The 26,222-nt window shown below is 31.9% G+C and overlaps 7 protein-coding genes and 1 long non-coding RNA gene across 9 annotated transcripts; 7 read left to right on the top strand and 1 right to left on the bottom strand.

The window, feature by feature from the left end:
• The first annotated feature begins 1,034 nt into the window (after window positions 1–1,034).
• LOC8265162 (importin subunit alpha) lies at window positions 1,035–5,751 on the top strand. The gene is made up of 11 exons (XM_048374514.1): window positions 1,035–1,424; window positions 1,739–1,835; window positions 1,928–2,019; window positions 2,131–2,262; window positions 2,346–2,531; window positions 2,651–2,814; window positions 2,918–2,996; window positions 4,169–4,297; window positions 4,484–4,611; window positions 4,706–5,082; window positions 5,267–5,751. The coding sequence occupies exons 1-10, from the start codon at window positions 1,206–1,208 to the stop codon at window positions 5,079–5,081; spliced, it is 1,602 nt and encodes a 533-aa protein (XP_048230471.1). The 5' UTR covers window positions 1,035–1,205; the 3' UTR covers window position 5,082; window positions 5,267–5,751.
• A 327-nt stretch (window positions 5,752–6,078) lies between these two features.
• Window positions 6,079–8,503, top strand: LOC8265163. Its single transcript, XM_002515279.4, has 3 exons — window positions 6,079–6,939; window positions 7,035–7,412; window positions 7,932–8,503. The coding sequence occupies exons 1-3, from the start codon at window positions 6,534–6,536 to the stop codon at window positions 8,294–8,296; spliced, it is 1,149 nt and encodes a 382-aa protein (XP_002515325.1). The 5' UTR covers window positions 6,079–6,533; the 3' UTR covers window positions 8,297–8,503.
• A 2,716-nt stretch (window positions 8,504–11,219) lies between these two features.
• LOC8265164 (GATA transcription factor 16) lies at window positions 11,220–12,306 on the top strand. Of its 2 annotated transcripts, none has more exons than XM_015716858.3 (3): window positions 11,220–11,370; window positions 11,771–11,893; window positions 11,993–12,306. In XM_015716858.3, exons 1-3 carry the CDS (start codon window positions 11,329–11,331, stop codon window positions 12,209–12,211), a joined length of 384 nt encoding a protein of 127 aa, XP_015572344.1. In that variant the 5' UTR covers window positions 11,220–11,328; the 3' UTR covers window positions 12,212–12,306. The 2 variants fall into 2 exon arrangements, with proteins under 2 accessions (XP_015572344.1, XP_002515326.1); XM_002515280.4 differs by having other exon boundaries at window positions 11,248–11,683.
• Window positions 12,307–13,145: 839 nt separating this feature from the next.
• On the bottom strand, window positions 13,146–13,528 carry LOC125370743. Its single transcript, XR_007216839.1, has 2 exons — window positions 13,402–13,528; window positions 13,146–13,322 (listed from the first exon to the last, which is right to left on the bottom strand). It is a non-coding gene; the product is annotated as an uncharacterized LOC125370743 (long non-coding RNA).
• LOC8265165 lies at window positions 13,472–14,502 on the top strand. Its single transcript, XM_002515281.4, has 2 exons — window positions 13,472–13,729; window positions 13,839–14,502. The coding sequence occupies exons 1-2, from the start codon at window positions 13,544–13,546 to the stop codon at window positions 14,388–14,390; spliced, it is 738 nt and encodes a 245-aa protein (XP_002515327.1). The 5' UTR covers window positions 13,472–13,543; the 3' UTR covers window positions 14,391–14,502.
• Window positions 14,503–15,233: 731 nt separating this feature from the next.
• On the top strand, window positions 15,234–16,076 carry LOC8265166 (leucine-rich repeat extensin-like protein 3). Its single transcript, XM_002515282.4, has one exon. The coding sequence runs from the start codon at window positions 15,356–15,358 to the stop codon at window positions 15,884–15,886; it is 531 nt and encodes a 176-aa protein (XP_002515328.1). The 5' UTR covers window positions 15,234–15,355; the 3' UTR covers window positions 15,887–16,076.
• Window positions 16,077–19,044: 2,968 nt separating this feature from the next.
• Window positions 19,045–20,095, top strand: LOC8265167 (extensin-2). Its single transcript, XM_015716851.3, has one exon. The coding sequence runs from the start codon at window positions 19,299–19,301 to the stop codon at window positions 19,845–19,847; it is 549 nt and encodes a 182-aa protein (XP_015572337.1). The 5' UTR covers window positions 19,045–19,298; the 3' UTR covers window positions 19,848–20,095.
• A 2,509-nt stretch (window positions 20,096–22,604) lies between these two features.
• On the top strand, window positions 22,605–23,578 carry LOC8265168 (histone H1). Its single transcript, XM_002515284.3, has 2 exons — window positions 22,605–22,830; window positions 22,951–23,578. The coding sequence occupies exons 1-2, from the start codon at window positions 22,750–22,752 to the stop codon at window positions 23,374–23,376; spliced, it is 507 nt and encodes a 168-aa protein (XP_002515330.1). The 5' UTR covers window positions 22,605–22,749; the 3' UTR covers window positions 23,377–23,578.
• The last annotated feature ends 2,644 nt before the right edge of the window (window positions 23,579–26,222 follow it).

The raw sequence follows: 26,222 nt of genomic DNA, 5'->3' as shown, positions 1-26,222 counted from the left end.
AATAAAAAATTATTTAAAAAAAACATGAGAGAAAAATAAAAATAAAAATAATATAATTAGAAAGAGATATTTTAGTATTATAAAATATATTGACTTACCACTATAAAATTCATTTGAAATTCTATTTATTTTGTTAAATTTAATTTAGTTATCAATAAATTTGATATAAACTTAATTACACAGGATTTTAAATTAACTCTCATTTTATACAAAGTAGATCAATTTTAGAATTTACAAATAAATTTAAAAAATCTTATGAATTTCAGCAAAACAAAATGTAAATCATCTTTAAAGCAAATAATACATTTATTAGGCTGTCTAATGTTTTCTTCTTTTGTTACTTCAAGTATTAAAGTAAATACTTAAGAAAGATGGAATCATCCAGAAAGATACTTAAGAAACTGATTAGGCAGGTTTAAATGGAAAATTAGTGACAAGTTATGCAGGCATCAGAATTATTTATTTATTATTTAAATTCAAATAAATTCCAACAACATAAAAATATTGCGAACAATAAAATAAACATCTAGAATTGTAAGAGCTCTTATGTAATATTAAAATCAATTAATAAATTTTTTTTCAAATAATTTTATATTTATTGTACTAATAATATTTTAAAATTTTGAAAAACTTAAGGGCATTTAAAAAATATTTAGTTTTTTAAAAGATAATATTAGGTCAATTTTTCTTTACTGGACATCAAAATTAACAGTGTTAACTTTATAGTCTAGTCTTTACTCTTTAGTAACATAAAACTTTAAAAGATATGTAATTAAAGAAAACACAAGTCTGATTAGTGTAATAGGCTCAAATTTTGGGGGTAAAAATAATTAAGCAAAAATAATAAAATATTATCCTGCGCGGTAGAAAGCCAATCAACACTTGCGGCGGCGGTACGTTAGAGAGAAAGCCCCCCCAACCCAACTTCAAATTCAAAAATCAAAGTGGCAACTTGGTTAATAATACTGAAATCCAAACCCACTTTCATTAACTCCAGGGGTTGCAATTGGAAGTAGAAAACCAAAAAACCCTCTCTCTATAAACACCATCCCCTCATTTCAATCCCACCCTGCAAATATAAATTCCAAAAACCCTTCTTCCCTCCTCTCTTTCTTTTTCTCTCTCTAAAAAACGCCAAGTACTCCTCTCTCTCTATCTCTTTCCTAAAAAATCAGTCGTTGGTTTTCTGTATTCGATTAGAGACGATGTCGTTGAGGCCGAGCGCGAGGACGGAGGTGAGGAGGAACAAGTACAAAGTGGCGGTGGATGCGGAGGAAGGGAGGAGGAGGAGAGAAGAAAATATAATTGAGATCCGTAAGAATAAGAGAGAAGAGAACTTACAGAAGAAGCGACGTGAAGGACTTCAAGCTGCTCAACAGCAACAACTTACTTCTTCCTTCGCTAATGCCACTATTGATAAGAAGGTATTCTTTTCAATTTCTGATTTTAGCTTTTAATCATATGAGAGGCACACTTTGTGTTTGTTATTTGGTCTCATATTGAATATGACCTCGTTTTACTAGTAGCTTAAAACTCTGAGTTGAAGAATTCGATGTATGAATAGGTTATAGATTTGATATATGGAGTTGGAATTGATAACTTGGGAGGGTCTCCACTAGTCTTACCATTTGGTTTCAATTTTTTATGTTTGATCTATCGGGCAGGACATAACTATGATTCGTTGCAGTTTATTTTCGTGCTGTTTTTGTACTAATAATGAAATTTATTACCTACGCAGTTGGAAAGTCTTCCTGCAATGGTTGCAGGTGTTTGGTCAGAAGACAAGAATGCACAGCTCGAGGCAACCACTCATTTCCGAAAGCTGCTCTCAATAGGTTTGCTTTTTCTTATCTCCATTCTTTTGCTGTACTTTATGTTGCATTAATTTTGAAGATTGTACTTCTTACTTTGAGATCTTTTTATCTAGAACGGAGTCCCCCAATCAATGAAGTTGTACAATCCGGCGTTGTTCCTCGTTTCATTGAGTTCCTCGCAAGGGATGATTTTCCACAACTCCAGGTTTGAATTTTGCTCTGTGCCTTTTTTTTTTTTCTTTTAGTTTTGTTATTATTATAAATGTGAATCATTTTTTTTTTTTATTTTTTTTTTCTGTTTTGCTTGTGTCGTCAGTTTGAGGCTGCGTGGGCTCTTACAAATATTGCCTCTGGCACATCCGAAAATACCAAGGTTGTAATTGATCATGGGGCTGTCCCTATTTTTATTAAGCTTTTAAGTTCGCCAACTGATGATGTCAGGGAACAGGTAGATTACTTTCTCTGATCAAACTATATTCAATTTGTGTCCAGATTACTTCTCTGATCAAACTATTTTTATTATCAATATAGGCTGTCTGGGCATTAGGAAATATTGCTGGTGATTCACCTAAGTGTCGCGATTTTGTCCTTGGCCATGGGGCCTTGATGCCATTGCTTGCACAGTTCAATGAACATGCAAAGCTTTCTATGTTGAGAAATGCAACTTGGACGTTATCTAACTTTTGCAGGGGAAAGCCACAACCTTCATTTGAGCAGGTTTGGCACTGAAGTTTCATGATTGATTGTTGGTGTGAAGTGTAATATGTTTCCGTGGTCCTCATGTATATATATGATAATCCTAACTGGTATTTCTCTTGATGAAATTCAATGGGCAGACAAAGCCTGCTCTCCCAGCTCTTGAACGCCTTATACATTCAAATGACGAGGAAGTTCTTACAGATGCATGCTGGGCATTGTCTTATCTCTCAGACGGAACCAATGACAAAATCCAAGCTGTTATTGAGGCAGGTGTCTGCCCTCGACTTGTTGAACTTTTACTGTGAGTAATGTTCTGTTTTATATTTATTATATATTTGAGATGAAAACATCCTCCCTCTATGTATCTATGAGACTGAAATGCTTTGTACATGTTCTTTTGTTAGTCATCCATCTCCAACGGTGCTGATTCCTGCTCTACGTACAGTTGGAAATATTGTTACTGGTGATGATATGCAGACACAGGTATGAATTCCTCACCCCCATCCATGATCCTTTAGAAAATGTAATAATAATAATGAAACACAGTAATGCATGTTTTCCATCCTTGCTGCCTGGTTTAAGTCATCTCTCTCCTTCTATTTAATTGGTCAGATGGCATCATTTTATCATGTCATGTTAATCGGTTTTCATTACATAGTTAAAACCATTATAAGTGAAATTATGGATGTATATGTAATCATTATAAAAACAGCAGATGACTTGACTTAGACATGAAGCACAACTTGCATGTATGAATAATTTCTAATTGTTGAGTGTGGGTAGGAGACGGTAATGTCTCAGGGAGACAATTTGGCATGTTGTTTTGCACTATATGTGATGCAATGTAAAGGTTAGATAATTTGTTGCTAGTTTATCTATGTGAAATTTATGTTTATCAGATTTGGTACTTTTAGAATCAGTGCCAAATTATAGCTTTGATAAAGGTACGTGAAATAACGATCACACTTTTCTTCTTGTCATGGGCCTGTCTTTGTGAATGTTAATACACCATTGAGGACACTTGTAGTTTCGGGGCTAAATTGATTTTATTGATGGCTATCATTTGATTCCATGTTGAAATGGGGCAAACTTTTTAGTGTTTTGAGGTCTGATTAAGTTTTATGAATGTAGGAAGTATATTGATGTTTCCATCCTTAATAATGGGGATGTGCTGTTATATATTAGTGAATTTTACAGAAAAAGGAAAAAAGAACTCTAAGGATTGGCCTTTTCGAAAAATGGGTATGTTTATCATGATGCTGCCAAGATTTAACTTACAATGATATATTCCTTGCAAATCCATAAGTCCTAGTCCTGATGGCTTGCCCTTGATTGAGTGAGGAAGTTGAACTTGGTATAGTATGTGAAACTAACCTGTGATGTCAAGGCACCATAGCATGGAGAGCGAAAGAGACCTATGATATAAGAGTATTGAAATATACTATTTTGATTGTTTAGTCTTCCCAGACTAATTTTCTGATAACATGGAATGCCTATAGCTCATGACCTTTGAACGTAGCTCTTAAGGAGATATTAGTTATTTTGCAGTACGATTTCACCGTGCCCATCATGTCAGTCTTTGTAGCACATTTGCAATATTAATCCGGTTCCTTCTGACTAAATGACTTGCTGTATCACATTACTTATTATTTCAGTGTATGATAAACCATCAAGCGCTTCCATGTCTTTTGAACCTCCTGACACATAATTATAAGAAGAGCATCAAGAAAGAAGCTTGCTGGACAATCTCAAACATTACAGCTGGAAATGTAAATCAAATTCAGGTGAGTTGGTCCCTTCAATTGTGTTCCAGTATCTTCAGTCCCTTTGTCTAATTGTTTCAAACTGCAGAGTACACCATAAAATTGATTCACAATATGTTGTCTATATCATATCTCTTGGTTATGCGCAACTGTGTGTATGTTGCCATGGCGCTTTTGTATTCAGGCTGGTGTTTTGAAATTGTGCAGGCTATAATTGATGCCGATCTCATCGGTCCTCTCATTCAACTACTTCAGATTGCTGAATTTGAGATTAAGAAAGAGGCTGCTTGGGCAATTTCAAATGCTACTTCTGGTGGCACCCATGAACAAATCAAGTATACTTTCCTTTTCATGGTCACTCTTTTCATTATATCAGAAAGCTTGATAAGTGTCTCACATCAAAAAGATTGTATTATGTATGCACTATAGGTACTTGGTGAGCCAGGGGTGCATCAAACCATTGTGTGATCTCCTAATCTGCCCTGACCCCAGGATAGTGACAGTTTGCTTGGAAGGGCTTGAGAACATTCTGAAGGTTGGCGAAGCTGAGAAAAATTTGGGCAACACTGGAGATGCAAATTTGTATGCCCAAATGATTGATGAAGCTGAGGGATTAGAAAAGATTGAGAATCTTCAGAGTCATGACAACAATGACATATATGAGAAAGCAGTGAAGATTCTCGAGACGTACTGGCTGGAGGAGGATGAAGACGAAGCATTGGCTCCAGCTGATGCTTCCCAATCAGGATTTCACTTTGGAGGCAATGAAGTTCCTGCGCCTTCTGGTGGATTTAAGTTTGGTTAAGGTATGCAACTCATTCACCATGTCTGATCAATAGAGGTTTGTACAGCCTTTTTAGCAATTTCCAAATGAGTTTTGAGTTCAGACGGTTTTTCATCATTTCATTTATTTTTGTTTTCAAATATTCACACAAATAGGAAAAATTAGTTTTGTACTCGATAGTTATATTATATATTTTAAATTTGCAGAATATTAGATGACTGGTGGAATGAAGCTGAGAGTCCAGGTTCCTGTTTTGGTTGGATGGTGCAAGCATTTTATCATTTCTCCTAATTTGGTCCACATCCAGATGCAATTGAATAAAGCAGGTTATCACGCCAAGAGTTTCATCAAATGGTTAATACTTGTCGCAGATCATTGACATTGCTGGTGGAGATTACACAAACAATAGAGTCCTTTTGTTTTCTTTTTTTAAAATCTTCTGTCATTTTTTTTTTTTTTTTCCTCTAGTTTTTGATTCCATGGATGGACATGTGAGGCTGCCCATCGCAACCTGCATGCATTATTCCTTGTTTACTCAATTATAGGAATAGAGGCTAAAAGTGCTAAAATACTCTGCTTCCCAGAGGTCGTTGAACGACAAATTTGGATCTCAAAATTTTGTCTTTCTTGATTGGAAAGGTGTATCAAAGTTTTAGTTTGGAGTACAATAATTTTTTTGGTTGGTCTATTATTGTGAATGTCAAAACAATATCTGGTTCTTGAATAATTACGTATCCTAATTGCTTCAAAGAATGAGGCGTCTGTGGTCGAATGATTCTATCGAAACGTACTTGATTATTATTGTAAAACAAATAATTAAGTACTTAACCAATTATCTTTTTATGAGTACTTAACTAAAGTTGAAACAGAAGTGGCAAATTATTGACATTAAATAATTATAACTAAAGTTCAAACAAAAGTAGCAGCGAATTATTGATAAATAAAATATTCATTTGCGTAGGAATGTTTTGGATACATGATTAAGATATCTGGATAAAGTTATTAGTTAGTTCTTAATTCGATAGATGGTCGATTTGACTAAAGAAGCATTATCCAGAAACAGCCACACAGCAGCCGGACGCCCCGATCCTACTGCTTCCAGTTCCCCACCATTCCGTAGGTCACCGTGACAAAAAACATCACCGGGTTAACCCAATTACTTCCAGCTTATAACGTGGGTGTTCAACAAAACGACAATACTTTTGAAATACCAGTAGAAAGTACCACTGCCAGAAGGAAATAGCTTGGAAGTAGCCCTTTAACATACAACCCAACAAGTTTTTGTACATATAATACAACCCGTGATCGAGATTGTATAAGCTTTTAGTTTTTTTGTCCCTGTCTCTTCTTCCTCAATCATTCTTTTGCTACAGAGAAAAAAACAAAGAACTAAATTTAACTGCACTAATTAATTCAAGCAGTCCAAAGAAAGATCATATCTTCTCATCAAGCCACCATTTAATTTCTGGAAAGATGAAAAATCAGTTATCTTCAAGCGATGAAGATGACTACCCACCTTCAAGAATGTTGTATTGCTGGTGGAGATCAACCGCCAAGTTTGAAGAATGTGCAAGACTCAAGCTTGGCTTACCAAACATTTCTAGTCTTACTCCAAGAATTAGGGTACTTAGAGAGCTAGAGAGATTGGCTTTGATTTCTCATGAAGGACTCAATGAACTGCGTTACAAGCTACAGATGTATAAATCAGGTGATTATTGGGTGCCAACAGGAGGTATTGAGAAGGAAGAAATGGATATTCCCTCAGTAATCACTATTCTCTTGGTCGGTTTCTCTTCTTCTGGCAAGAGTTCGCTTGTTAACTTAATGTACAGTGTTCTAGGTCGAACTGGACTTGTACCTTTTGCTCAAACTTCATCAGGTTAGTGTGTTTATATTCCCTGAAATTACTATCTCTTATGTGAAGGATATGCAAGTGGAGAAAGTACTGGTTTTGTTTTCCTAATTTAATTGTAGGGGGTGCTAAAAACTACACTACCATGTACATGGAGGAACACAATGTGATGAGGTCGATGCAAAGTGGGTTTTGCGTGTTTGATTCTAGAGGGTTTAATTATGATAAAATTGGAGAAGCCCTTGAAGAATTGTCTAGTTGGATGACTGATGGAGTCCACCATAACCAGCTTTGCTTGAGATCAGGAGATGCTACTTTGTTGAAAGACGATATAGAAGCTGCAGCTTCAAGATCATCTTCAAAGTTTCTAATCAGGAGAGTGAATTGCGCAATGGTTGTGGTCAATATTGCTGAAGTTTATAAAGCTCTAAAAGCTGGTGATTCCAAGCAATTAGAAGCCACAAGAGAGCTCTTTTGCTCCCCTGCTTTAAGAAAGTGCAGTAAGATCTCCCCAGCAAGTTCTTTCTTAGTCATTATTTAATACTTGACTTTGTAATTGTGACAGTTTGGACCAGCTACCTACCTTTTTTATCTCCAAGATAACATGATGACTACTTAAATTAATGTAGCATCATATCAGACCTTTCATAATTGTATGCGCAATTAAGAATGGTCATTATCTCCGCATATACTCAGTTACTGCAGAAGCGGCATATCTACAAAATTTACTGGCCATAGTCGAAGAATTCCTTCTTTACATCAATTTTCTTTGAAAGTTTAGTTTGAATGACAGGACATGTACTCAAATTTGACTCCTCGAAATGATAGAGACTTGATTATTCCCCTTTGATAAGACTGTTAATTGTGTTTTTCCCACTACAACGCATTTACATTTAAGACTAATAGTTCACTGATTGAGTGACTATATTATAGTGCACTAATAACATATGCTGTTGGCAGTAATTTTAGGAACTTGATCGAGAAGACACTAATAAATGTCTGATCTGTTGTTATTGTAGATGAGAATCCAATCTTGATCTTGACCCACGGCGACTTATTGACGAACGAGGAAAGAATAGAAGGCAGGATCAAGATATGCGAACGTCTAGGTATACAAGAGACGAATGGAGTCTATGATGTTGTATGCCTGACGGAATATGGATTCCTTGCAGAAGAGTCTGATCCTGTGACTGCCTATGCAGTAGCTGAAGCAGTATACAGGGCATTACTCATCTCGGATAGGGGACACTTTCCAAGCAAAAAATTCCAGGATTGGGCAATATTCATATTGTCATGGCTAATGTCCTTTCTGGGTATTGTTTTCGCTTTCTTAGCTGAAATTTGCACAGCACTTGGACAAAGGAGGAATAAGTTGAAGCATTAACCATCAAGTTGAAGGAAGCAAGCATATATAGATCGGTTTTATATGTGTATATTGACGTGTTCAGTAATACTGCTATGTCCTTTTAGTTGGCTGTGGAGAGAGATTCTGAAATATTAAGTTAAGCTAACTCCATGACTTTGTGTTAAATCTGAGGTAGAAAACTTGTTTGATCAGATGTACAAGCTATATTAGTATTATTTATTTGCATAGCGTTTCCAAATCATAAATTGCTGTAGCAGAAAAAATAAAAATAAATCACAGTTAAAAGATTGATAACTCGGTTAGCTGAGACGAGTTATTAACAAAGATCTTCAAAAGCTGATCTCGATCTCGAGAGTATATATAAAAAATATTAAAAAGTGTCGGACGGAGTTATCTCGCCACTCACTTCTATGATAAAATTATTTTCAAAAATGAATTTAAATTTTAAAATAAAAATCTCTCACAAGAACCAAACTGTTAATTAATTAAAAGTAATGAAACTAAACAATGATGTTTGACTGCAGCAATTTATCCATCATTCTGCTTGGACTGAAGGTTTAGTTGTGTTAAGTAATCTATAACATTTATTTTCCAAGCTAATATAATACTAACTGCAATTACACAATTGTTTTTTTTTTAAATGTTTAGTGGAAGCAATTAGTAAATAAAAAATAAAGTTGCAAACATGATTTCCTGTTATCAAGGAGGATACAGCTTTTAGCCATAACCAGCAATCACTTTTTGAATCCAAAAGTGAGATCCTTTTATATATATATATTTTTTGTTTTTCTAATAACAATTGGTTGATACTTCAGAGTCATGGCTCCATTATCCATGAGAATACATAAGATAGCAATGGAGGAATTGTTAGAATAAATTTTAAAACCAAACCAAGAACAAGAACCAATGAATTATTAGGGCAACAATGATAAAACAAGAGTTAACAAACAACAACCTTGCTTTTGTGCGAGTGTGTGTTTTGGGTGTTGAGAAATAATGTTGGAATTGAAGTTAAGTTAGGCAAAGAGATTCTCATTGTGCCTTGAGATTATAAAGACAAAAGTAAATAAAGACATGAATGAGCTGTCTGTGCTTGTGGACCAGAATCCATGGGCTGGGTTTTGTCTCTTTGTGTATCGTTATCTCTTGAAAATTACTACCCCTGAGCTTTTCAACTTCTGGTGTGCCCTATTCTTCTCTTCTTTGTTACCAGACAAAAGTAACCACTTGATTCTCTGCCTCTTCCTACTATCACTCTCGTCGTCATTTACGGTTCCCCTTCCCCTTTCTCTTTGTTCTTCTTTAGTTTAGCTGTTTTAACTTAACCACTTTCTCAATTTAAATACTTTACATTTTCCCTAATTATATTTTGAGACCCGCTCGTGTTCATCTTGAATATGATTTGTCATATTCCATATCTCTATATTTTATTTTAAATTAAATTATTAAAATTTTATTAAAAATCTAAATTTTAATTTTGAAAATAGGTAGTTATTTTCTAAATAACAAATTTTGTGAATTCAACCATCAAAATTACATAAATATGACCTATCATTCATATTAACAACAACATGAGAGCATCTTATCAATGCCAAACCCATTTGATTCAATAGACTACAAACCATTACCGCCACTTTTCTTAGATCAGTACCCTTTTTTGTAATTTCTTTTGTTTCAATACCTTAGTGATATTTGCATGGAAATTAGTTGAGCGTGAAATACATGCAATTGTTAAATATATTATTTGCACATAAATAACTTTTGCATTCATTATGATCGCAGCCGGTTTTTCATTCATAATTTGACCAAAATTGGTTTATAGTAAATTGGATAGAGAGACCAATTATGACATCAGTCTCAATTTTTCAAGGACTTGAATCTGAATTACCAATTTTAATTTTAGGTTCAAACTATGAAATAAAAGAAATACATATCAACATTAAATGAAAAAAAAAAAAGAAACTCTAAATCTGAACCATTAGGAATTGAACGAATTGAAATCAGAATTTTTAGAAACTATAATAAAAAATAACATTATTCCATAACCTATTTTGATTTGGACTAATTTCTGTTCATTTAATGTGATATGTAATAATTTTATAAAAATATTATATATTATGCAGTGTGAGCAAATATTAGTATAAATTAAAATAAACATTTAACAATTTTTCTAGTAAAAAGTAGCACAGTTCCTTAATGATCGATTCTAATTCTTAATTTTTTAAAGGAAGTAGAATCCGCAATCTGAATTTAAAATTGAGTCATTGTTAAGTTTGTATACATAATATAAAAGCATCACTAATGCTAGTAAAATTTAAATCTGAAATGTTGAAAAAAAAAAATCAATTTATTTACGCTAAATTAATACTCAATCAAATTAATACTTGTTTGTATGCTGCCTATTAAGTCCCTATCAAATTACAAATCGAAAAATAATGAAAACAACAATCAATATATAATAATATTATTTAAAAATAACAATGAGGGTAAGTTAAAAGTGAATTTGTTTTTATGGGTTCTTTTTGAATAAAGCCACGCTGTTTATTTACTTTTACAGAAGCTTGTCAGTATTATTTAAATTGATTTTTGACATTATTGTAGAAATGATAAGAATGTTAAATCATAAATCAGAGAATAGTGAAAAGTGAAAGATTAACAACAAAATCATCATCAGGTGAATGTTAAGTGTGGATATTCTTATCAGCAAAAAAACAAGTAAACAAAGAAGATATATAGCATTATAAATTGAACGAATGACAGGTGTATATACTTTAAAATATTTTCTATTTAATCTAGAATTTAATTTCTAAACATAAAACATTTATTGGTAGCTAAAAATTGGCCCTAAACCTTTAAGTTGGCACTTGGCAATGCATATTTCCAAAATTGGAGTCGCCCTTCTCGCTTGGGAAAAGAGAGAGAGAGTACAGAGTTAGATAAGTTCGGTGAAGGGGTATTTCGGACAATTGAAAAATATTAGAATTATTTAGGGTTTTTCCTACGCCGCCACCCCAAAATTAAAAATGGCCTGAGATGCGAGAGCTGTATCAATGTACATATCGAGTCAAATGGAGCCAAATGCTATTATTTTGGTGAACCATTTTCCCTGTTTTTCTCTGTTTGCTCTTCTTTCGCCATTACTATTTCTCTGCCTGCACACATCTTTAATAATGCTTCATTTTCTACTCTGAAATCCCTCTCTTTCTCTCTCTGTTCTTTTTCTTAAAAAAAAAATTTAAAGAAAAAAAGGGGAAATTATTGTATTGTTACTTTGTTAGACAACACATAACAACTCCTTATCCTGTCACCTTTATAAATGTATCTCTACTGAAATTTTTATCTACTCTCTGAAATTCCTATTGCTCTAATCTCTTCAAAATGATGATTTTCGATTTGAACACAAATGTAAGTGAGAAGTATATCATCCTTCTTGCATAATACACTTGTTAATCCAGTGATTATTTGCTAATCCTTTTCTTGGTTTTGTAATAGGTACAAGAATCAGGAATGGATAAGAACCAGAATAGTACAACAAGCAGTGAGTTCAAGAAAAGCTGTATAGATTGCCAAACAACAAGAACACCTTGCTGGAGAAGCGGTCCAGCTGGTCCTAAGGTTTTACTTTCCTTACTCGTCTTTTTATCTTATTTTTCTATTTTAATTAGTCTTCTCTAAATGTAACTTTTCTTTTTTTTGGGGGGTTTACGTTTGCAGACTTTGTGCAATGCCTGTGGGATCAGATACAGGAAGAAGAGTAGGAGGATTCTCGGAGTGGAGAAAGGAGGAGCAGAGAAGAGAAAAGGAAAATTGGTAAAAGCGGCAGAAGTAAGATACAAAGATATATTTCAGGAACAATGGAAGAGGAAGCTTGGAGAGGAAGAACAGGCCGCCTTTCTTTTGATGGCTTTATCCTACGGCTGTGTATCTGCTTAAGATCAAAATCATTCAACCATGAAATCTTGAGTTTTTGATGGTGTAATAGGGAAAAGGATTAACAAGTGAATATAGAGAATGTTTTTTTTCTCAAATATATTTTTTGACACGATTAGTAGTCTTGTTGCTGTCTTGAAATTTCATGCTTCTTTCCTTCTGTTTTTCTGAGCAAGTATCCAACACCTAAGACTGAAAGTGATAAGCAGCAAAACTGAAAGTTTAAAGCTCAAATAGTGAGAGCCATAGAGGGGAAGGCACTGGTGTATCAGCAATTTCAGCACTAATACTAAATCTAAACAAATATTTCTTGCTATTGTTATTTTCCAGTTCTACTATCTCTTTGATTAAAAGAGGGAAGCACCCACCTGCTATCTTTTCTTGAGATTGAAAGACAGTTTAAGAAAGAACGATAGGCCATTAAATTTTCCCATTTATCTGTTGATCTTTTTCTAATTTCAACATATATTTGGGTCCGGGTATATGTAAATGTGCTATTAACTGTGAAAAATAGGATGCATTTGAATTGACAGTTTTAGAATAAAAGAGTGTCGAAACTCGATGGAATTTGAAAAAAAAAAAAAGACCTAAAACTATAGTGAGCTTTTATTTAGTAATGCATATAGAAGGTAGTTTTGAAATAAAGAATCTCACATATTAAAATAAGAGATTCCCGAGACCCTATTTCTATGTCAATTTTCAAAATTCAAGATTACATTTTAATAGATAATTTATTCTTAAAAAAATTAATAGATTTCACATTAAAATTACGAATTTCGACTAACTTCATGAATTTTCTAAAACACTTGTGAAAATCCTAATCGAACTTTGCCTTTTTTTTTTGAAAACTTTCCTAAATATTCTAACTTCTTGATCTTTTTCCTCTTTTTTTACTAACACATAAATTATTGTCGAACCAATTCTACTCTACTAAATATATATAATATGAAGAGATTCTTCAAAGATGTAGTGAAAATGATCACATATTGACTGCATAAGTTTGAGTTGACTGCCCTTGATTTTGAAGTCAAAAGTCCTAGAAGCAGGAAGCACCTTCTCCATGCTCCAGAGTCCTAGCCAGCCAGGTGCCTGTCCAAACGACCAAGGACACGTCCTGATACAAGAAAGAACTAGAATAAACGGGGACACATAAAGTACAACGAAGCACAATATGCTGTTGCCACGTCAATTACATTGGGACACGTGTCCTCATGAAACATCTTCCTTTCTCTAGAATCTGCTCCCCTTTCGTGTTTATCTTGCTTCATGGACGGGTAGCAATCCACAATCATCTCTGCTCGCTTTCTATTCGACGTAAAATATTTGAAAGCAAAAATGGAACAATCAAGATTAGCTGCCGCTGCAACGAGATTTTATAGGTTGCTCTATTTAGCCCGCCACAACCAAGCTGCACAGCGGCGTTTTGCAGCCGTTGCCACTGGTCGTACAGGTGATCCAGCTGTTTACTCCGAGGAACGGAACCGTGAACTGAAACCTGCTGTTTATTCAGGAGATCCTGAAGTAAGTCTCTCTGATCTCTTTCTCCTGCTCTCTTTACGGTGATATTGTCGTTATTCATCTGATTGATTAATGGAAAATGGATTAATGAATGAGAAATTTGATATTATAGGAGACGGAAAATAAATACGAGCCTGAATCAGCCAAGAGAGATGTAGAATCAGAAGCAGAAACAGAATACAGAACGACATCCAGTAAAGGAACAGAAGCACTAACACCGCCAAGACCGCCACATGCTTCATCTCCAAGGCTTGTAAGCATTGGAGTGAATAATCCTGTAGAACCTCATATTCAACAAAAACGTGAGAATTCAACCTTGGAAGAAACAAGTTGCGCTGGGCTTGATGGAACGCCCTGGCCAAAGCAGAAAGAAAAGGGAGAAGAGGAAGACGAGGACGAGAACGAGTATTACAGACATCATAAAGCATCTCCGTTATCAGAGATTGAGATTGCAGATACTAGAAAGCCGATAACGAGAGCAACTGATGGCAGTGCAGATGCTGGGAAAGGCAGAGATGTAATTGGCTGGCTGCCGGAGCAGCTCGAGACTGCTGAAGAGACGATGGAAAGAGCTCGTAGGATATGGACAGAGAACGCTACGCGTGGTGATCCTGATTCTCCTCAAGGACGGGTTCTTAGAGTTCTTCGTGGGGAGTGGTTTTGAATTTCTTGTGGCTTTGTGTATTTCGTTTTGAGTGTTAGCTCAGATTTTGACTTGGCTATCCCAATTGTATGATATAAAAATAATAATAATAATAATAAAACAATTTGGCTAACGAATACGATGCAAGTTCGATTGATATATAAGTTGTAATTGGAACTTGGGGATTATTGACAATCGAATATTTCAAAGAAATTTTATTACCAAAATAAATAAATAAATAGCCTTTTTAACTCTTGTATGAAAATAAATTATCCAAAACAATAAAAATAAATTAATACGTTATGTATTTTTATACTGTTTTGAGGGTTTATTGATTGTAATTATGTTCAATTGGGACTGTTTTTAAGTTTTATATATTGCTGGTAATCTCTTTTAATTGGTTGGGGAAAAGACAATATAGAAAATCGGAAATTCTATTCAGTTAATTTCGAGCTGCTAAGGATACAAAATGTCGGCAACCTTATCAGAAAAGAATTTGCAGCATATATATACGAATTGAAGCCAGGTTTCATCCTTGCCCTGCAGAGGTCGAAGAAGACAGAGTTCATTAAAGACAAATGTTTCTACTATCAAGTATTGCGCACAACTTACATTAGGCTGTGAAATTAATCTGTACAGTTTCATTTTCAACTCTTCTTGTCTTTATATTTTGTAACAAAATTCAGTTAAATTTCTGGACCAGATACTGATAGGCCAACCAACGTGAAACTTATTCGATTCATTCGTTGTGGAATGCATTATAAGGACCACTTTCACTATATTTACAAACAACAAAATATTTAGTTATTATTTTCTAATGTGTTGTGATAATGGTCTATAAAAATGGTGCGGTCACCAATGCATTACGCACATTATATGCTCCCATAACTTTTTTCTTTTTGGCCCTTTCTCCATCGAAATTCAAAAGCTTACACTTTACTTCTTTCTCTTCTCTCATCTTCAATCCTAGCTTTAGCTCATCTATAATGGCAATCGCCATTAGATTTCTGCTCACTTGTGTACTAGCGTTAACCACGTATCCATTAACCATATCATCAGCATCAGCAGTCTCCAAAGACCAAACGGCATGCACAATGTGCTACTCCTGTGAGAATCCATGCCAACCCTTGCCATCGCCACCCCCACCAGTCCCTGAATGTCCCCCGCCACCAGCACCTCCACCGCCATCTCCTCCACCACCGTCTCTCCCTGAATGTCCACCACCGCCAGTGGAAGAGTGCCCTGCGTGCGCAATTCCTATTCCACATGCCCCGCCTCCTCCTATATATGTTCCGATTCCACATGCCCCTCCTTTGTTTGTTCCGTTTCCATATTCTCCTCCTGGCAGCGGTCAATTTTATGCGCCTCCAGGTCCAGGTTATGGTAACAATCCAAAGCCTTATTTCTCAGATTACAATCCTTCTTCTGCCTTTAACTCCGCCCGTTTGACACTTGAGATGGCTGTTTTCGCTATTTTTCTTTCCTTGATCAGTCTATGCTGCTCTGCATATATGTAAATAAGGAAAATATTTGTTAACAGTAAATAGAAATCTGAATTATTAGAGTAGCTATTCCTGTTTGATTGTAAATGCCAACGTTAGAAGAAAATTGGAATAAGGCTTTGTTTGTAGTCCTACTTTCTATTTTCTATGTTCTCCACTTTCTTATGATCAATGCATTATATAATAAATTCGTATTCCTTTTCAAGTTTTTGTAACTCAATTTGCATATAAATGCATTGCTCATAGCAGTGGGTCATAAATTACGAGGGTAATATTTGTTTGAAATATTTCTTCAAGGTTACATTTACATAAATAATGGTTTTTCACTTTTATATTTATTCAGAGAAGTGTTTGAGCATTCACTCGTAAACGTCTAACGAGGGGGTACACACTTTCTATCTTCATTAAATTTTCCTAATCAACATTCTAATATAATTAATGGAAGTGTGACCTTTACTTCATTATTTTGGGATTCAGAAAAAGTAATCTTGAAAATGTAATTCTTAAATTTGAAGTAAAGGACACCATAAATATTGTACCATAGTATGTTAGTAATAATTCTTGTGTGTCTTTTCCTTTAAGTGTGGGCTTTATCCTATGTTTGGGAAGTTTTATAGACAGGAAAGAAAATAGGGAAAAGGCGCATTTATTTCTTTTAATTAATAAAAGTAGTTCATTTAAAATAATTAATCAAATTATTAATGTCAGTTTAATAACAACTTTATTAGGTAGGTCGATGGTAAATAACGAAAATTTATTTCGTTTATTTCTTTAGTTAGATAGAATGTATAAAATTATATGACTTATTTGTTCTTAAAAAGATTTTAAGACTAAGCCACTTCTCCGCTTTAATGTTAAGGGTGCACATGCACATGCACTTTCAAAAAAATAAAGAGCAAAAATAATTTTTATCTTTATTTATTTATTTTCTTTCTTTATGTTTGGTAGAAGAAAATTTTAAAAAAAAAATGAACAAGAAAAATAAGTTCATTTCACTTGCTTGAAAGTTCAAATAAAGGAATATTTCTACATTTATTTATTTTTTTTACTTCTTATTTTATAAAAAAATAAAAATTTAATTATAGTCAATCAATTAAGAATCATGATGCATATTCTTTTATATAGAAAAGAAACTATTTTAGATATGTAAAATAAAAGAATTGGTGAGAAAATTTTTGAACATTTTTCACAGGAAGAACTTTAAAAATCATCTCACTTACATTCGCTATAATAAGAGCAAAGGCTCTTACTATTTGATCTAGATCTCAAATGTAAAATACATATAATTTTTTGACAAAATGTATTTTTAAACTTTTAAATTTTTAAACTTTATTATATTGAGTCCTTTAATTTTTATTTTATTTTATTGAACCTTTATATTTTTATTTTTACTTGTATTGAAGACTTAATTGTTCTTGATCAAAGTAAAAATAAAAGTACAAGGATTTAATAAAATAAATAAAGTCTCATGAAATATATATAAAAGATCCCTAATAAAAATAAAAATAAAAATATAAAAAGCTAATAGAATAAATTAAAATTTAAGAGTCTAATAAAATAAAATAGAAAATTTTAGGGATTTAATAATGAGATTTGCCTATTTTTTCTAAAGAATGACTAAAAGTTGTTAGGGGCAAAATAGTAATTAGCTAGGGAATTGTAATTTTTTTATTTCATTTTTTTATTATTTTGGAAAAAAATAAAGGAAGTGGAGTTTAAATTATTTACTTTCCTCCCTTTATTTTCTTCTCAATTTCAAACAGAATTTATTTTCCTTTTTTGTTTTCTTCCTCTTTTATTTTCCTCTTACAAATCGCATTAATAAAATGCAGAAAAAGGTGTAAACTCGACCTTCAACTGCAGCTTGTGAGCCACGTTAGACTTCCATTCTTTTTATTCTCATTAAGAACACTTTCTCTCTCTACTGTGGTGTAAATGTAGAAATAAAATATTTCACTATGCATTTTAATCCTTTCTTAATTTTATTTTCGATTTGGTCCAAAATGTGTATATTTATCGTTTTTACTTGCTTAAATTGGATGCCATTTATCCATATCCACAATTATCACTAGACATTTGGGTTTAAAGTAACCAAAGGGTCTTGGTTTCCACTTTACAAGAATCCCCATTAGAAAAAAGAAAAAAGAAAAAGAAGAAGAGCTAAATGGTCCACGAACCATAGTTGAGGGGCCTCTCTATACTTTTACCCTAATAAAATCCTAAGCAACAAAATCTCTGGAAGCACAACTCCATTTTTCTTTTCCGCTGCCACATAGTTTGTTTAAATATATAATCTGTGCGGAACTTAAAATGTATAATTTCAGGCAATATTTACCACTTATTTCTTAAGAATAACCACTAAAATCAATTTAAAATATTGATTGATGTTGTGTCAAGTTTAAACTCAATTAAAAAAAATTTACTTAAAAAGAAAATGTGAAAGAAAAAATAAAATAAAAATTAATAATATTAAAAGAGATATTTTATATTATAGAATATATTGACTTACTAATATGAAATTTATTTAAAAATTCTATCTATTTATTTAGTTTAGCTATAACTAATTCAACCTAAAGATGATTATGTAGAATTTTAAATTAATTTTTACCATATTCAAAATATATAAAATTTAAATTTATAAATAAATTTTATGAATTTTAACTAAACACAATGTAAGATATTTGCAAGGAGTATTAAGCGATTACAATCTATATATTTACATCTTTTTATACTATTTTTAATTTTTTTTTTAAAGTAGAAAAAATATAAATAAAAAGAAAAGTGCTTAGCACCCTTAAATTTGCATATACTGCAGAGTTTTTATACCCATGTCTCTATTATTAACATAAGTTAAATAGAGAAGAATATTATAATTCAATGTGCTTTTTAGTACAAAGGGGTTATTTATGGTAATCTGTGCTATATAGGAATATAATCTTTCTGTTATTTTTACTTATAAATGGAGATCATTATAAATCTCATAATCTTATTAATAACAATTTCATGCAATTATATATATACTTCCACTAATGATGCTCTAAAGATCTCAAAATTGATTATTAATTGCAAAATTAGGATGATTATATGAAATCTTTATTTTCCTTTCAGAGGGTAACAATAGTGGAACCCTTCTCTAATGGTCACCAACCAACCCTAGGCTACATATGTGTGGGTGATATAAATAAGGACTGTACCTCTTCAACTACAAGGGTTATTCTGCTTTTACCTTTTCTTTTTTCTTTGTTTTCTTCTTTTGATAATGGTGCCGTAGAAGACAATTTACGGGAGGAGAGATGGTTCATTCACCAATACAATACACACATGGCCACTCCTCACTTCCCCTTTACTAGAAAACCTCGTTTTCTCCTCTTCTTTCTTCCATAACTCGAAACAAAAAAAAGGATCTTTCGATCAAACAAGAAGACTCATGGTTTTCAGAATGAGAAACTTCAATTCCCTATTCTCATTCTCCCCTCTTTCTATTTTCCTAATTATCAACTTTTCTTCAGTAACCTCATCAAGAATAACAGCTATTTCTAAAGACCAAATTTCATGCACAATGTGCTCTGCTTGTGACAACCCATGTCAACCTTTGCCATCTCCTCCTCCTCCTGTTTCCACTTGTCCGCCACCACCTCCGCCCCCATCTCCACCACCTCCAGCTATTGTCTCCGACTGCCCCCCGCCTCCAGTGACACCGAGTTCCGGAGCATATTACTATTCTCCGCCACCGCCAGCAGAGCCTACCTATGTTTACTCATCCCCGCCTCCGCCTGCAAATGACGGTGGATTCTATCCGTCACCAAACTACGGCAGCTATCAAGGACCGCCGCCACCAAACCCGATAGTTCCTTACTTTCCGTTCTACTATTATAACCCGCCGCCATCTTCTTTTCGTTCTCACTCTGTCCGCTTGGAGAAACATCCTTTCCTGTTTTATATTTTTCTTCTCTTTTCTTTTATTTTCTCCTACTAAATAATTGATCCATAGACAGGTTTCTTTTTCTCCTTCTTTTAATTAAGCGTATTAATCTTTAGATCAAAAGACCATAGCAATGTGATGAAGCAAAAGAAAGAAGTCTTTACGAAGATGGTCAAAGCAGTAGATTGCTTTTCTATTTTTAGGTGATTTTATTTACAAAGTAAATTATGATAAGAAAGAGTTCCGCTATACTTATATGTATTCTTCAATGTCACTTTTGTAATAAATTGGCAACTTTGTTATGTTTTTCTTTGCCGTTACTATTTCATGTGTGATTTGTTTTCCTCTTCTTTATTTTAGCACACGAAACATTTTTGGTAGGACAAAAAATGATATAATGGTTGTATTGGTAATACCCAGTTAGTCTTAACATGTGTTTTCCTTATAACACCCAAATGAATTGAGATTTGACACATAATTTGTATCATGTGTTGCTCATAGGAGTTATGATTAAAAACATGCTGCTTTGCGTATAGCTATGGATTTATTAAAGCATGACATCATAGTCAGAGCAGCCATTTTATTAATGGCGATGTTAAACTTGTTTGGTGACATGCATAGAGTTGAAAATAGATGGGGAAAAAATTAACAAAAAGAAGGATAAGGTACAACCTTTCCAGCTTTGCTTTGAGAGGTAGGAAAGGAAGTTTGGTAAAGCTGGATGCCATGTGCAATTTTTGATTGCTAAAGGAATCACTGACAACATATGGAGATACGACTTTAGGCGTTTCAAAAATGTATTTGGTTAAGTTCTTGCACATGATGTCTTTGCTTGCTGTATTTTATGTGTTCTCCAAATTATGAAACAGATAGAACCTAAATTAATCTGTAAACCATTGCTGTATTTTTATAAGATTTTGTAAAATTAATTACACGTGAGATTAATTCGAGAAAAAGTCACCTAATATTACCTTAAAGAAAGTAATCAATTTATCAATGAAAAAAAGAGATATGAATGCTGACATTTTAATTTCCAAAGTATTGACTTTACAATGTGTGCGATTCTCTTTTATTCTTATTTGGAAAAAAGAAAAACAAAAAGATGTGGAATTTTATGGGTATGGCTGTCGTTCATGCTTTTTAGAGTCTTGTACAGTTGTAATCCATGAATCCACAAACGAAAGTTGATTTCATTCTAAAATTCTTTTGACGTCTCCCAAAATTATGTACTACTTCTATATTTATTGTTTCTATTAATTTATATAAATATAATTCATTTATTTAATTAATTTATAAATATGATTTAAGATGGGTCAGGTTTTTTAGACAGTATAAAATCACTGATAATATATAATATATTTATATACAGAGATCAATAATTGGTTGAAAACAAATGTACGGTCGATAAAATTTCAAGTGAGACATTGTCCAGGTAGAGGAATAGTCTAATGAGTTTTTAGAAGGTAAGATTACTGATTAGATTTTAAATTTTACATTATTTAATAATACTATTTAATTATTTTAAAATTTTAAATAAACATAAACCTTTTAATATATTTTAATAATAACCTCTGAAATTTTATAATAAAAAAAATCATATAAAAATTTAATATTAAATACTAGAAAAAAATAGTAATTCGACAAAAGAATTTACTTTATTTAGATATATGAAAGGATATATATATGAAACCTATAATGATTTTGTTACATTTATAATAAATTCTTTTGTTGATTTATAATTATTAATTTTTTGATAAACACAGTTCATTTATCATGAAATTTTGAAATTATAATTAGAAAGTGTTTCTAAAAATATAATATTTATAAACTTTAAAATAATTATATAAAATTATTATAAAAATATAAAATATAAAATCTAATTGATAATTAATTTTTTTTAAAAAAAAATTTTTACTCTCTGCTATCAATACGTAGAAAAAGTGATTAAAAGTCATACAAAAACTCAATTCCTCTAGCAAGCAAGCGATGTTTATTTTCTTACACCTGTTATAAAAATAAAAATTCATTTAGTGAATAGAGAATTATTAGAATTTGAAATCTCTTGTAAACATAAATACTCTTACCATTTGAGTTATTCAAATGTAGTTGTTACACTATTTGAGCTCATAATTAGTATCATTTAAGAAAGAAAAAAAGATTAAAATTTAATGAGCCTTGTCTCATGCTTTTCAGATTAAATTTCTTTTAAATATCTCAATCCAAAACTCAACTTGATTTAATGTCATTCACCAAATACAAATAGTAAATAATGATACATTTATAAATGATTTCTAATATAAAAAATAACAATATTATTAAAATATAAAAACATATTTTAAAGATAATATCGAAATTCTATTAAATAATAATCAAAGATATTGGATGGTTCTGGGATTATTAATTGTCATGTATTATTGAATTTTTATTATATGTATTTAATATATTAATAGTCAAATTTTATATGTATAGAGTTTTTAAAAGAAATGTAATGGTAATTTTTGAATTAAAAAAATACGCGTAACATGTGAGATATACAACTAGTTCTTTACCAATTAATGCTATATTTCAACTACATTATCTTAAATAATGCAACTCTATCCGATAGAGAGTAATTTCTCTTTAAACTTTTTTAGTAATAATGTACTTAATTCCTTTAACCGTTCATGATTATTAGCATGGAGAATAAAGTAATTTGGACTTGGACTTGGAGTTAGCCCATCAACCCAAAACCCAATCCTTAATTGGATAACCGCTGCAGCCACGTCTTATCAACTTTAGCACTCCTTGCGCCATTTACGCCTAATAAAAATGTCACAAACTCCCCGCCTAAACAAAAGATTTTGAAATTGAAATCTTCTACCCATTATTTCTACTTCAGATCCCAAAAATTAAAACCCAGTAATCACCTCTCTCTCTCTCTCTCTCTCTCTATCTAAAGAAAACCATCAGAAAAGAAATGGCGAAAGGAACGGTTGCTGTTAAAAGCAAAGCCACCAAAAATTCTCCTCCTGCTCTGAACCACCCTCCTTACTTTGAGGTCCTTTTTTTTTTTATGTTTTCTTTTTAAGAATTTCATCCTCTCTTTTCCTTTTAAATTATCCCATTTAATTCCTAAGTTTTTCCTTTGAAAAAATGATTATGCTGTTATGATTTGCAGATGATAAGTGAAGCCATATCAACATTAAAGGAAAGGACTGGATCCAGCCAGCCAGCGATTGCAAAGTTTATAGAGCACAAATATAAAACTCAATTGCCTCCTAATTTCAAGAAACAGCTCTCTGTCCAGTTGAAAAAGTTTGTGAAATCTGAAAAACTTGACAAGATCAAGAATTCTTACAAGATTTCTTCTACTGAGAAGCTTAAACTGGTCATCAGAGAAGCGCAGAAACCAAAGAGCGCATTGGCACCTAAAGAAAAGGCTGCCAGGACTAAGAGGCTTGGCCAGGTTAAGACACCTGATGTGTTAAAAAAGAAGGCAAAGAAGAATAATAAAGATGTGAAGGGTGCAAAGATGAAGAGACTGAGTCAAGTGAAGACACCAGATGGGTTCGACAAGAAACAGAATTCAAAGGCTAGGAAGTGACGTAGAAATATAATGGTGGATTATTAGATGTCGATTGCTTTCAGTTATTAAGAGAAGGAAGTCTTAAAGTTTGGTCTGTAGTTTCTTTTCTGCTTCTTTTAGACTTTAGAAAAGTTTGGTAGCAGCTATATGTTTGTCAATGGTAATTAAGGTTTGTAATTTGCAACGTAGAAATAGATAGTTATTTTGTTGAAGATTTCAATTAGTTTTTTTATTGCTCATCAAATTTGCAATGGCTTTTCCCTTTTAATTATTTTTCTCTGTATATGGTTATTTGGTTTGTGTTAATTGATTTTTCGTTTTGAGCTTTATTAACCTATTTGATTAGATTTCTATCAGAGAAAGAAAAACTATAATTGACTATAGAAGAATGGTGAGCCCTAACAACGAAATTGACCAATAATTGTTAGGCCGGACGTATTGTCTAATATATAAGTGTAGTATAGTGCTGTATTTGAAGAAGTTACATCTCAGGATTGAGTTATTTATACAACGATTTTTAGATAACCATCTCAATTATAAACAATTTTTCTCCAATTAGGATGGCAATAAGTAGGAGTAACCACAAAGTTCAGTTAATTGGACTCTGCCTTCGACCGGAGCGGTTCATTTTTTAAATTAAAAAAAAAAAAACCCCTAACTATTTTTGGTCAAATGAAAAAATTGGTCAATTAACTCTCAGTTTTTCAGTTAATGGAAAAAATAAAAAATAAAAAATTGATCAGTTAATTGGGAAGTATCTGAATTTAATACAGAATGTGGCAGAGTGAATATCTGTGGTTGTGGGGTTGTGATCATGTGTTTAGGGAGTTTTTCTTTGCAGATGAAAATGTAAGGGTGTGTTAGAGATGGCCGCCAATTTAGTTGGCTGGTTACATAAATGATGTAATTAAAATCAACTCCTTTTTCGGTTGAGAGAGGTAACCACATGTTTACACTTTTTTAATTTAGAGATAATTATATCTTTTGTGTCAAAAAATTGACAATCCCGTGGTTTAATTTTTAAAATTAACAATTAAATGTGATAATCTGTGAAAGAAATAATAAAATAATATTTTTAGCAAGTCATATATTATAAATACCGATGTAAATTTACTTTTATGCTAAATGAAATAAAAAAATAACAGACATTTGGTAATGATATATTGTGAAAATAATAAAATTATAAATGTATTCATCATATACAAACGTATTTATACCAAGTCATTAGAATTTTATCATGCAATAAATACTAGGATTCATGAATTGGAGATTAATGATTAAAACTGCTAAATTAGTGATTAATAGATGTTAGAGAAAAAAAAGTAATATAAGATAAAATTTATCCTAACGCTATATCACTCATGAATCCATTTTAGTTTTTGACCTATTTAATAATTTTTATTCTCTTGTTTATATATTTATAAAAATTTTAAAAAAATTAAAAATTCATCTGCTAAAAATATTATTTTGTTAATTATTTTTAACAAATTGTCGTACTCAATTATTAATTTTAAAAATTCAATCATTCGATTATCATTGCTTAACAAGTTCGAATATTAAAAATATAATTATTATTTTAACTTAATATATTATAGTCTGAATCCTTTTTTTTTTCTCAAACAACAGTGTTACATCTTTTCAATAGTGCTAATAGAGAATTTTTAGAATTTCTTATTTAATATATTGATTTATGAAAGAAAAAAATATTACATTCTTTTCCTTCGAAAAGAATATGTGATTAATAGGTTTTTTCTTTAGCAATATGCAATTAAGAGTTCGGTACCGATGTCTTTGCCTAGAAGAGTGTGACAAAGTCTACTTGCACATATTTTTCTTTAGTACGAGGACTATTAGGTGGTTAAATATTATCATTTAAAATAAAATTTTAATTTCTTTACTTTGAAATTATAAATTTTGAATAATATAGTATTAATTTTTCTAATTTGATACTCAATAATTACAAATTGGAAAATAAAAATGGATGAGTTGACAAGTCTAATAAAATTAATATAGTATCAGAGCATTTTCTTTGTTACTTTCTCAATAAAAAAAACACTTGTTATCCATATTACTTTTCTCATCCAAATTCAACAAAAACAATTTTATTCTGTTATCGTAATTCTTTTCATAGAAATTTATTATTTTTTTTTATTCTATTAATATTTACTAGTTCAAATCTTGGATATATCGGTGATGTGACAGATAACTCGGTCGCTTGAGGCGAAATATCATCAAAGATTTTTAAAGGCTAATTTCAATCTCCAAAATAACTATAAGGCAAGGTTAAAAGGGGTCGGTAATTCACTTTGATGATAAAGTGTGAATGTGTGTAAAAATGCTTGTACCATGTGTTTGTAGTCAATGGAAAGTTTAACGAGATAAGTTGACCAATAGTTGATCAAACTAATCTCATTATGTCAGTTAATGAGTATTTCACTCATGAAATATTGTTATATTTATTTTGATTATAAATAATAATATAAATTAATTTTATAAATAATATTAATAGAATTTTTAATATTTAATAATTATTTATTATATTTAAAAAATAAAATAAAATAAATAATTTTAGATATTCTTTAAATCTTTTAATATTTTATTGGTTCGAAAAGTATTTTTTTATGTAAGAAATAAAATTATTTTAAAATATTTATTTATGGAAGCTAACTTAATATATATACCTTTTTAGGGTCAGTTATGCAATGCTAAACTTGTTCTCTTGCTGCCATTGTCAAATTGGTGGTGGGACGTTCTGTTCACTCTTCACACCGTGTCTCTACGTTAATCATTAATGTCCCAATAAATAGACGGACACTTCCCAAACCAACTCACTTATTATGCGGCAAAATACTAAAATTTGAAGT

Source organism: Ricinus communis, chromosome 1, assembly GCF_019578655.1.
Source record: "Ricinus communis isolate WT05 ecotype wild-type chromosome 1, ASM1957865v1, whole genome shotgun sequence".
In the NCBI taxonomy this organism is placed as follows: Eukaryota; Viridiplantae; Streptophyta; class Magnoliopsida; order Malpighiales; family Euphorbiaceae; genus Ricinus; species Ricinus communis.
This window is presented reverse-complemented; position numbering and strand designations above follow the sequence as displayed.

Bases quoted from the DNA above. Each gene is read 5' to 3' on its own strand.
- LOC8265166 (XM_002515282.4), top strand. From the start codon at position 15,356: ATGGCAATCGCCATTAGATTTCTGCTCACTTGTGTACTAGCGTTAACC.
- LOC8265164 (XM_015716858.3), top strand. From the start codon at position 11,329: ATGTACATATCGAGTCAAATGGAGCCAAATGCTATTATTTTG. The intron at 11,371-11,770 runs GTGAACCATTTT...GTTTTGTAATAG, and splicing joins AGCCAAATGCTATTATTTTG to GTACAAGAATCAGGAATGGA. The intron at 11,894-11,992 runs GTTTTACTTTCC...TTACGTTTGCAG, and splicing joins GCGGTCCAGCTGGTCCTAAG to ACTTTGTGCAATGCCTGTGG.
- LOC8265168 (XM_002515284.3), top strand. From the start codon at position 22,750: ATGGCGAAAGGAACGGTTGCTGTTAAAAGCAAAGCCACCAAAAATTCT. The intron at 22,831-22,950 runs GTCCTTTTTTTT...TATGATTTGCAG, and splicing joins ACCACCCTCCTTACTTTGAG to ATGATAAGTGAAGCCATATC.
- LOC8265167 (XM_015716851.3), top strand. From the start codon at position 19,299: ATGGTTTTCAGAATGAGAAACTTCAATTCCCTATTCTCATTCTCCCCT.
- LOC8265163 (XM_002515279.4), top strand. From the start codon at position 6,534: ATGAAAAATCAGTTATCTTCAAGCGATGAAGATGACTACCCACCTTCA. The intron at 6,940-7,034 runs GTTAGTGTGTTT...ATTTAATTGTAG, and splicing joins TTTTGCTCAAACTTCATCAG to GGGGTGCTAAAAACTACACT. The intron at 7,413-7,931 runs GTAAGATCTCCC...TTGTTATTGTAG, and splicing joins CCCTGCTTTAAGAAAGTGCA to ATGAGAATCCAATCTTGATC.
- LOC8265162 (XM_048374514.1), top strand. From the start codon at position 1,206: ATGTCGTTGAGGCCGAGCGCGAGGACGGAGGTGAGGAGGAACAAGTAC. The intron at 2,997-4,168 runs GTATGAATTCCT...TTATTATTTCAG, and splicing joins GTGATGATATGCAGACACAG to TGTATGATAAACCATCAAGC. The intron at 4,298-4,483 runs GTGAGTTGGTCC...GAAATTGTGCAG, and splicing joins GAAATGTAAATCAAATTCAG to GCTATAATTGATGCCGATCT.
- LOC8265165 (XM_002515281.4), top strand. From the start codon at position 13,544: ATGGAACAATCAAGATTAGCTGCCGCTGCAACGAGATTTTATAGGTTG. The intron at 13,730-13,838 runs GTAAGTCTCTCT...TTGATATTATAG, and splicing joins TTTATTCAGGAGATCCTGAA to GAGACGGAAAATAAATACGA.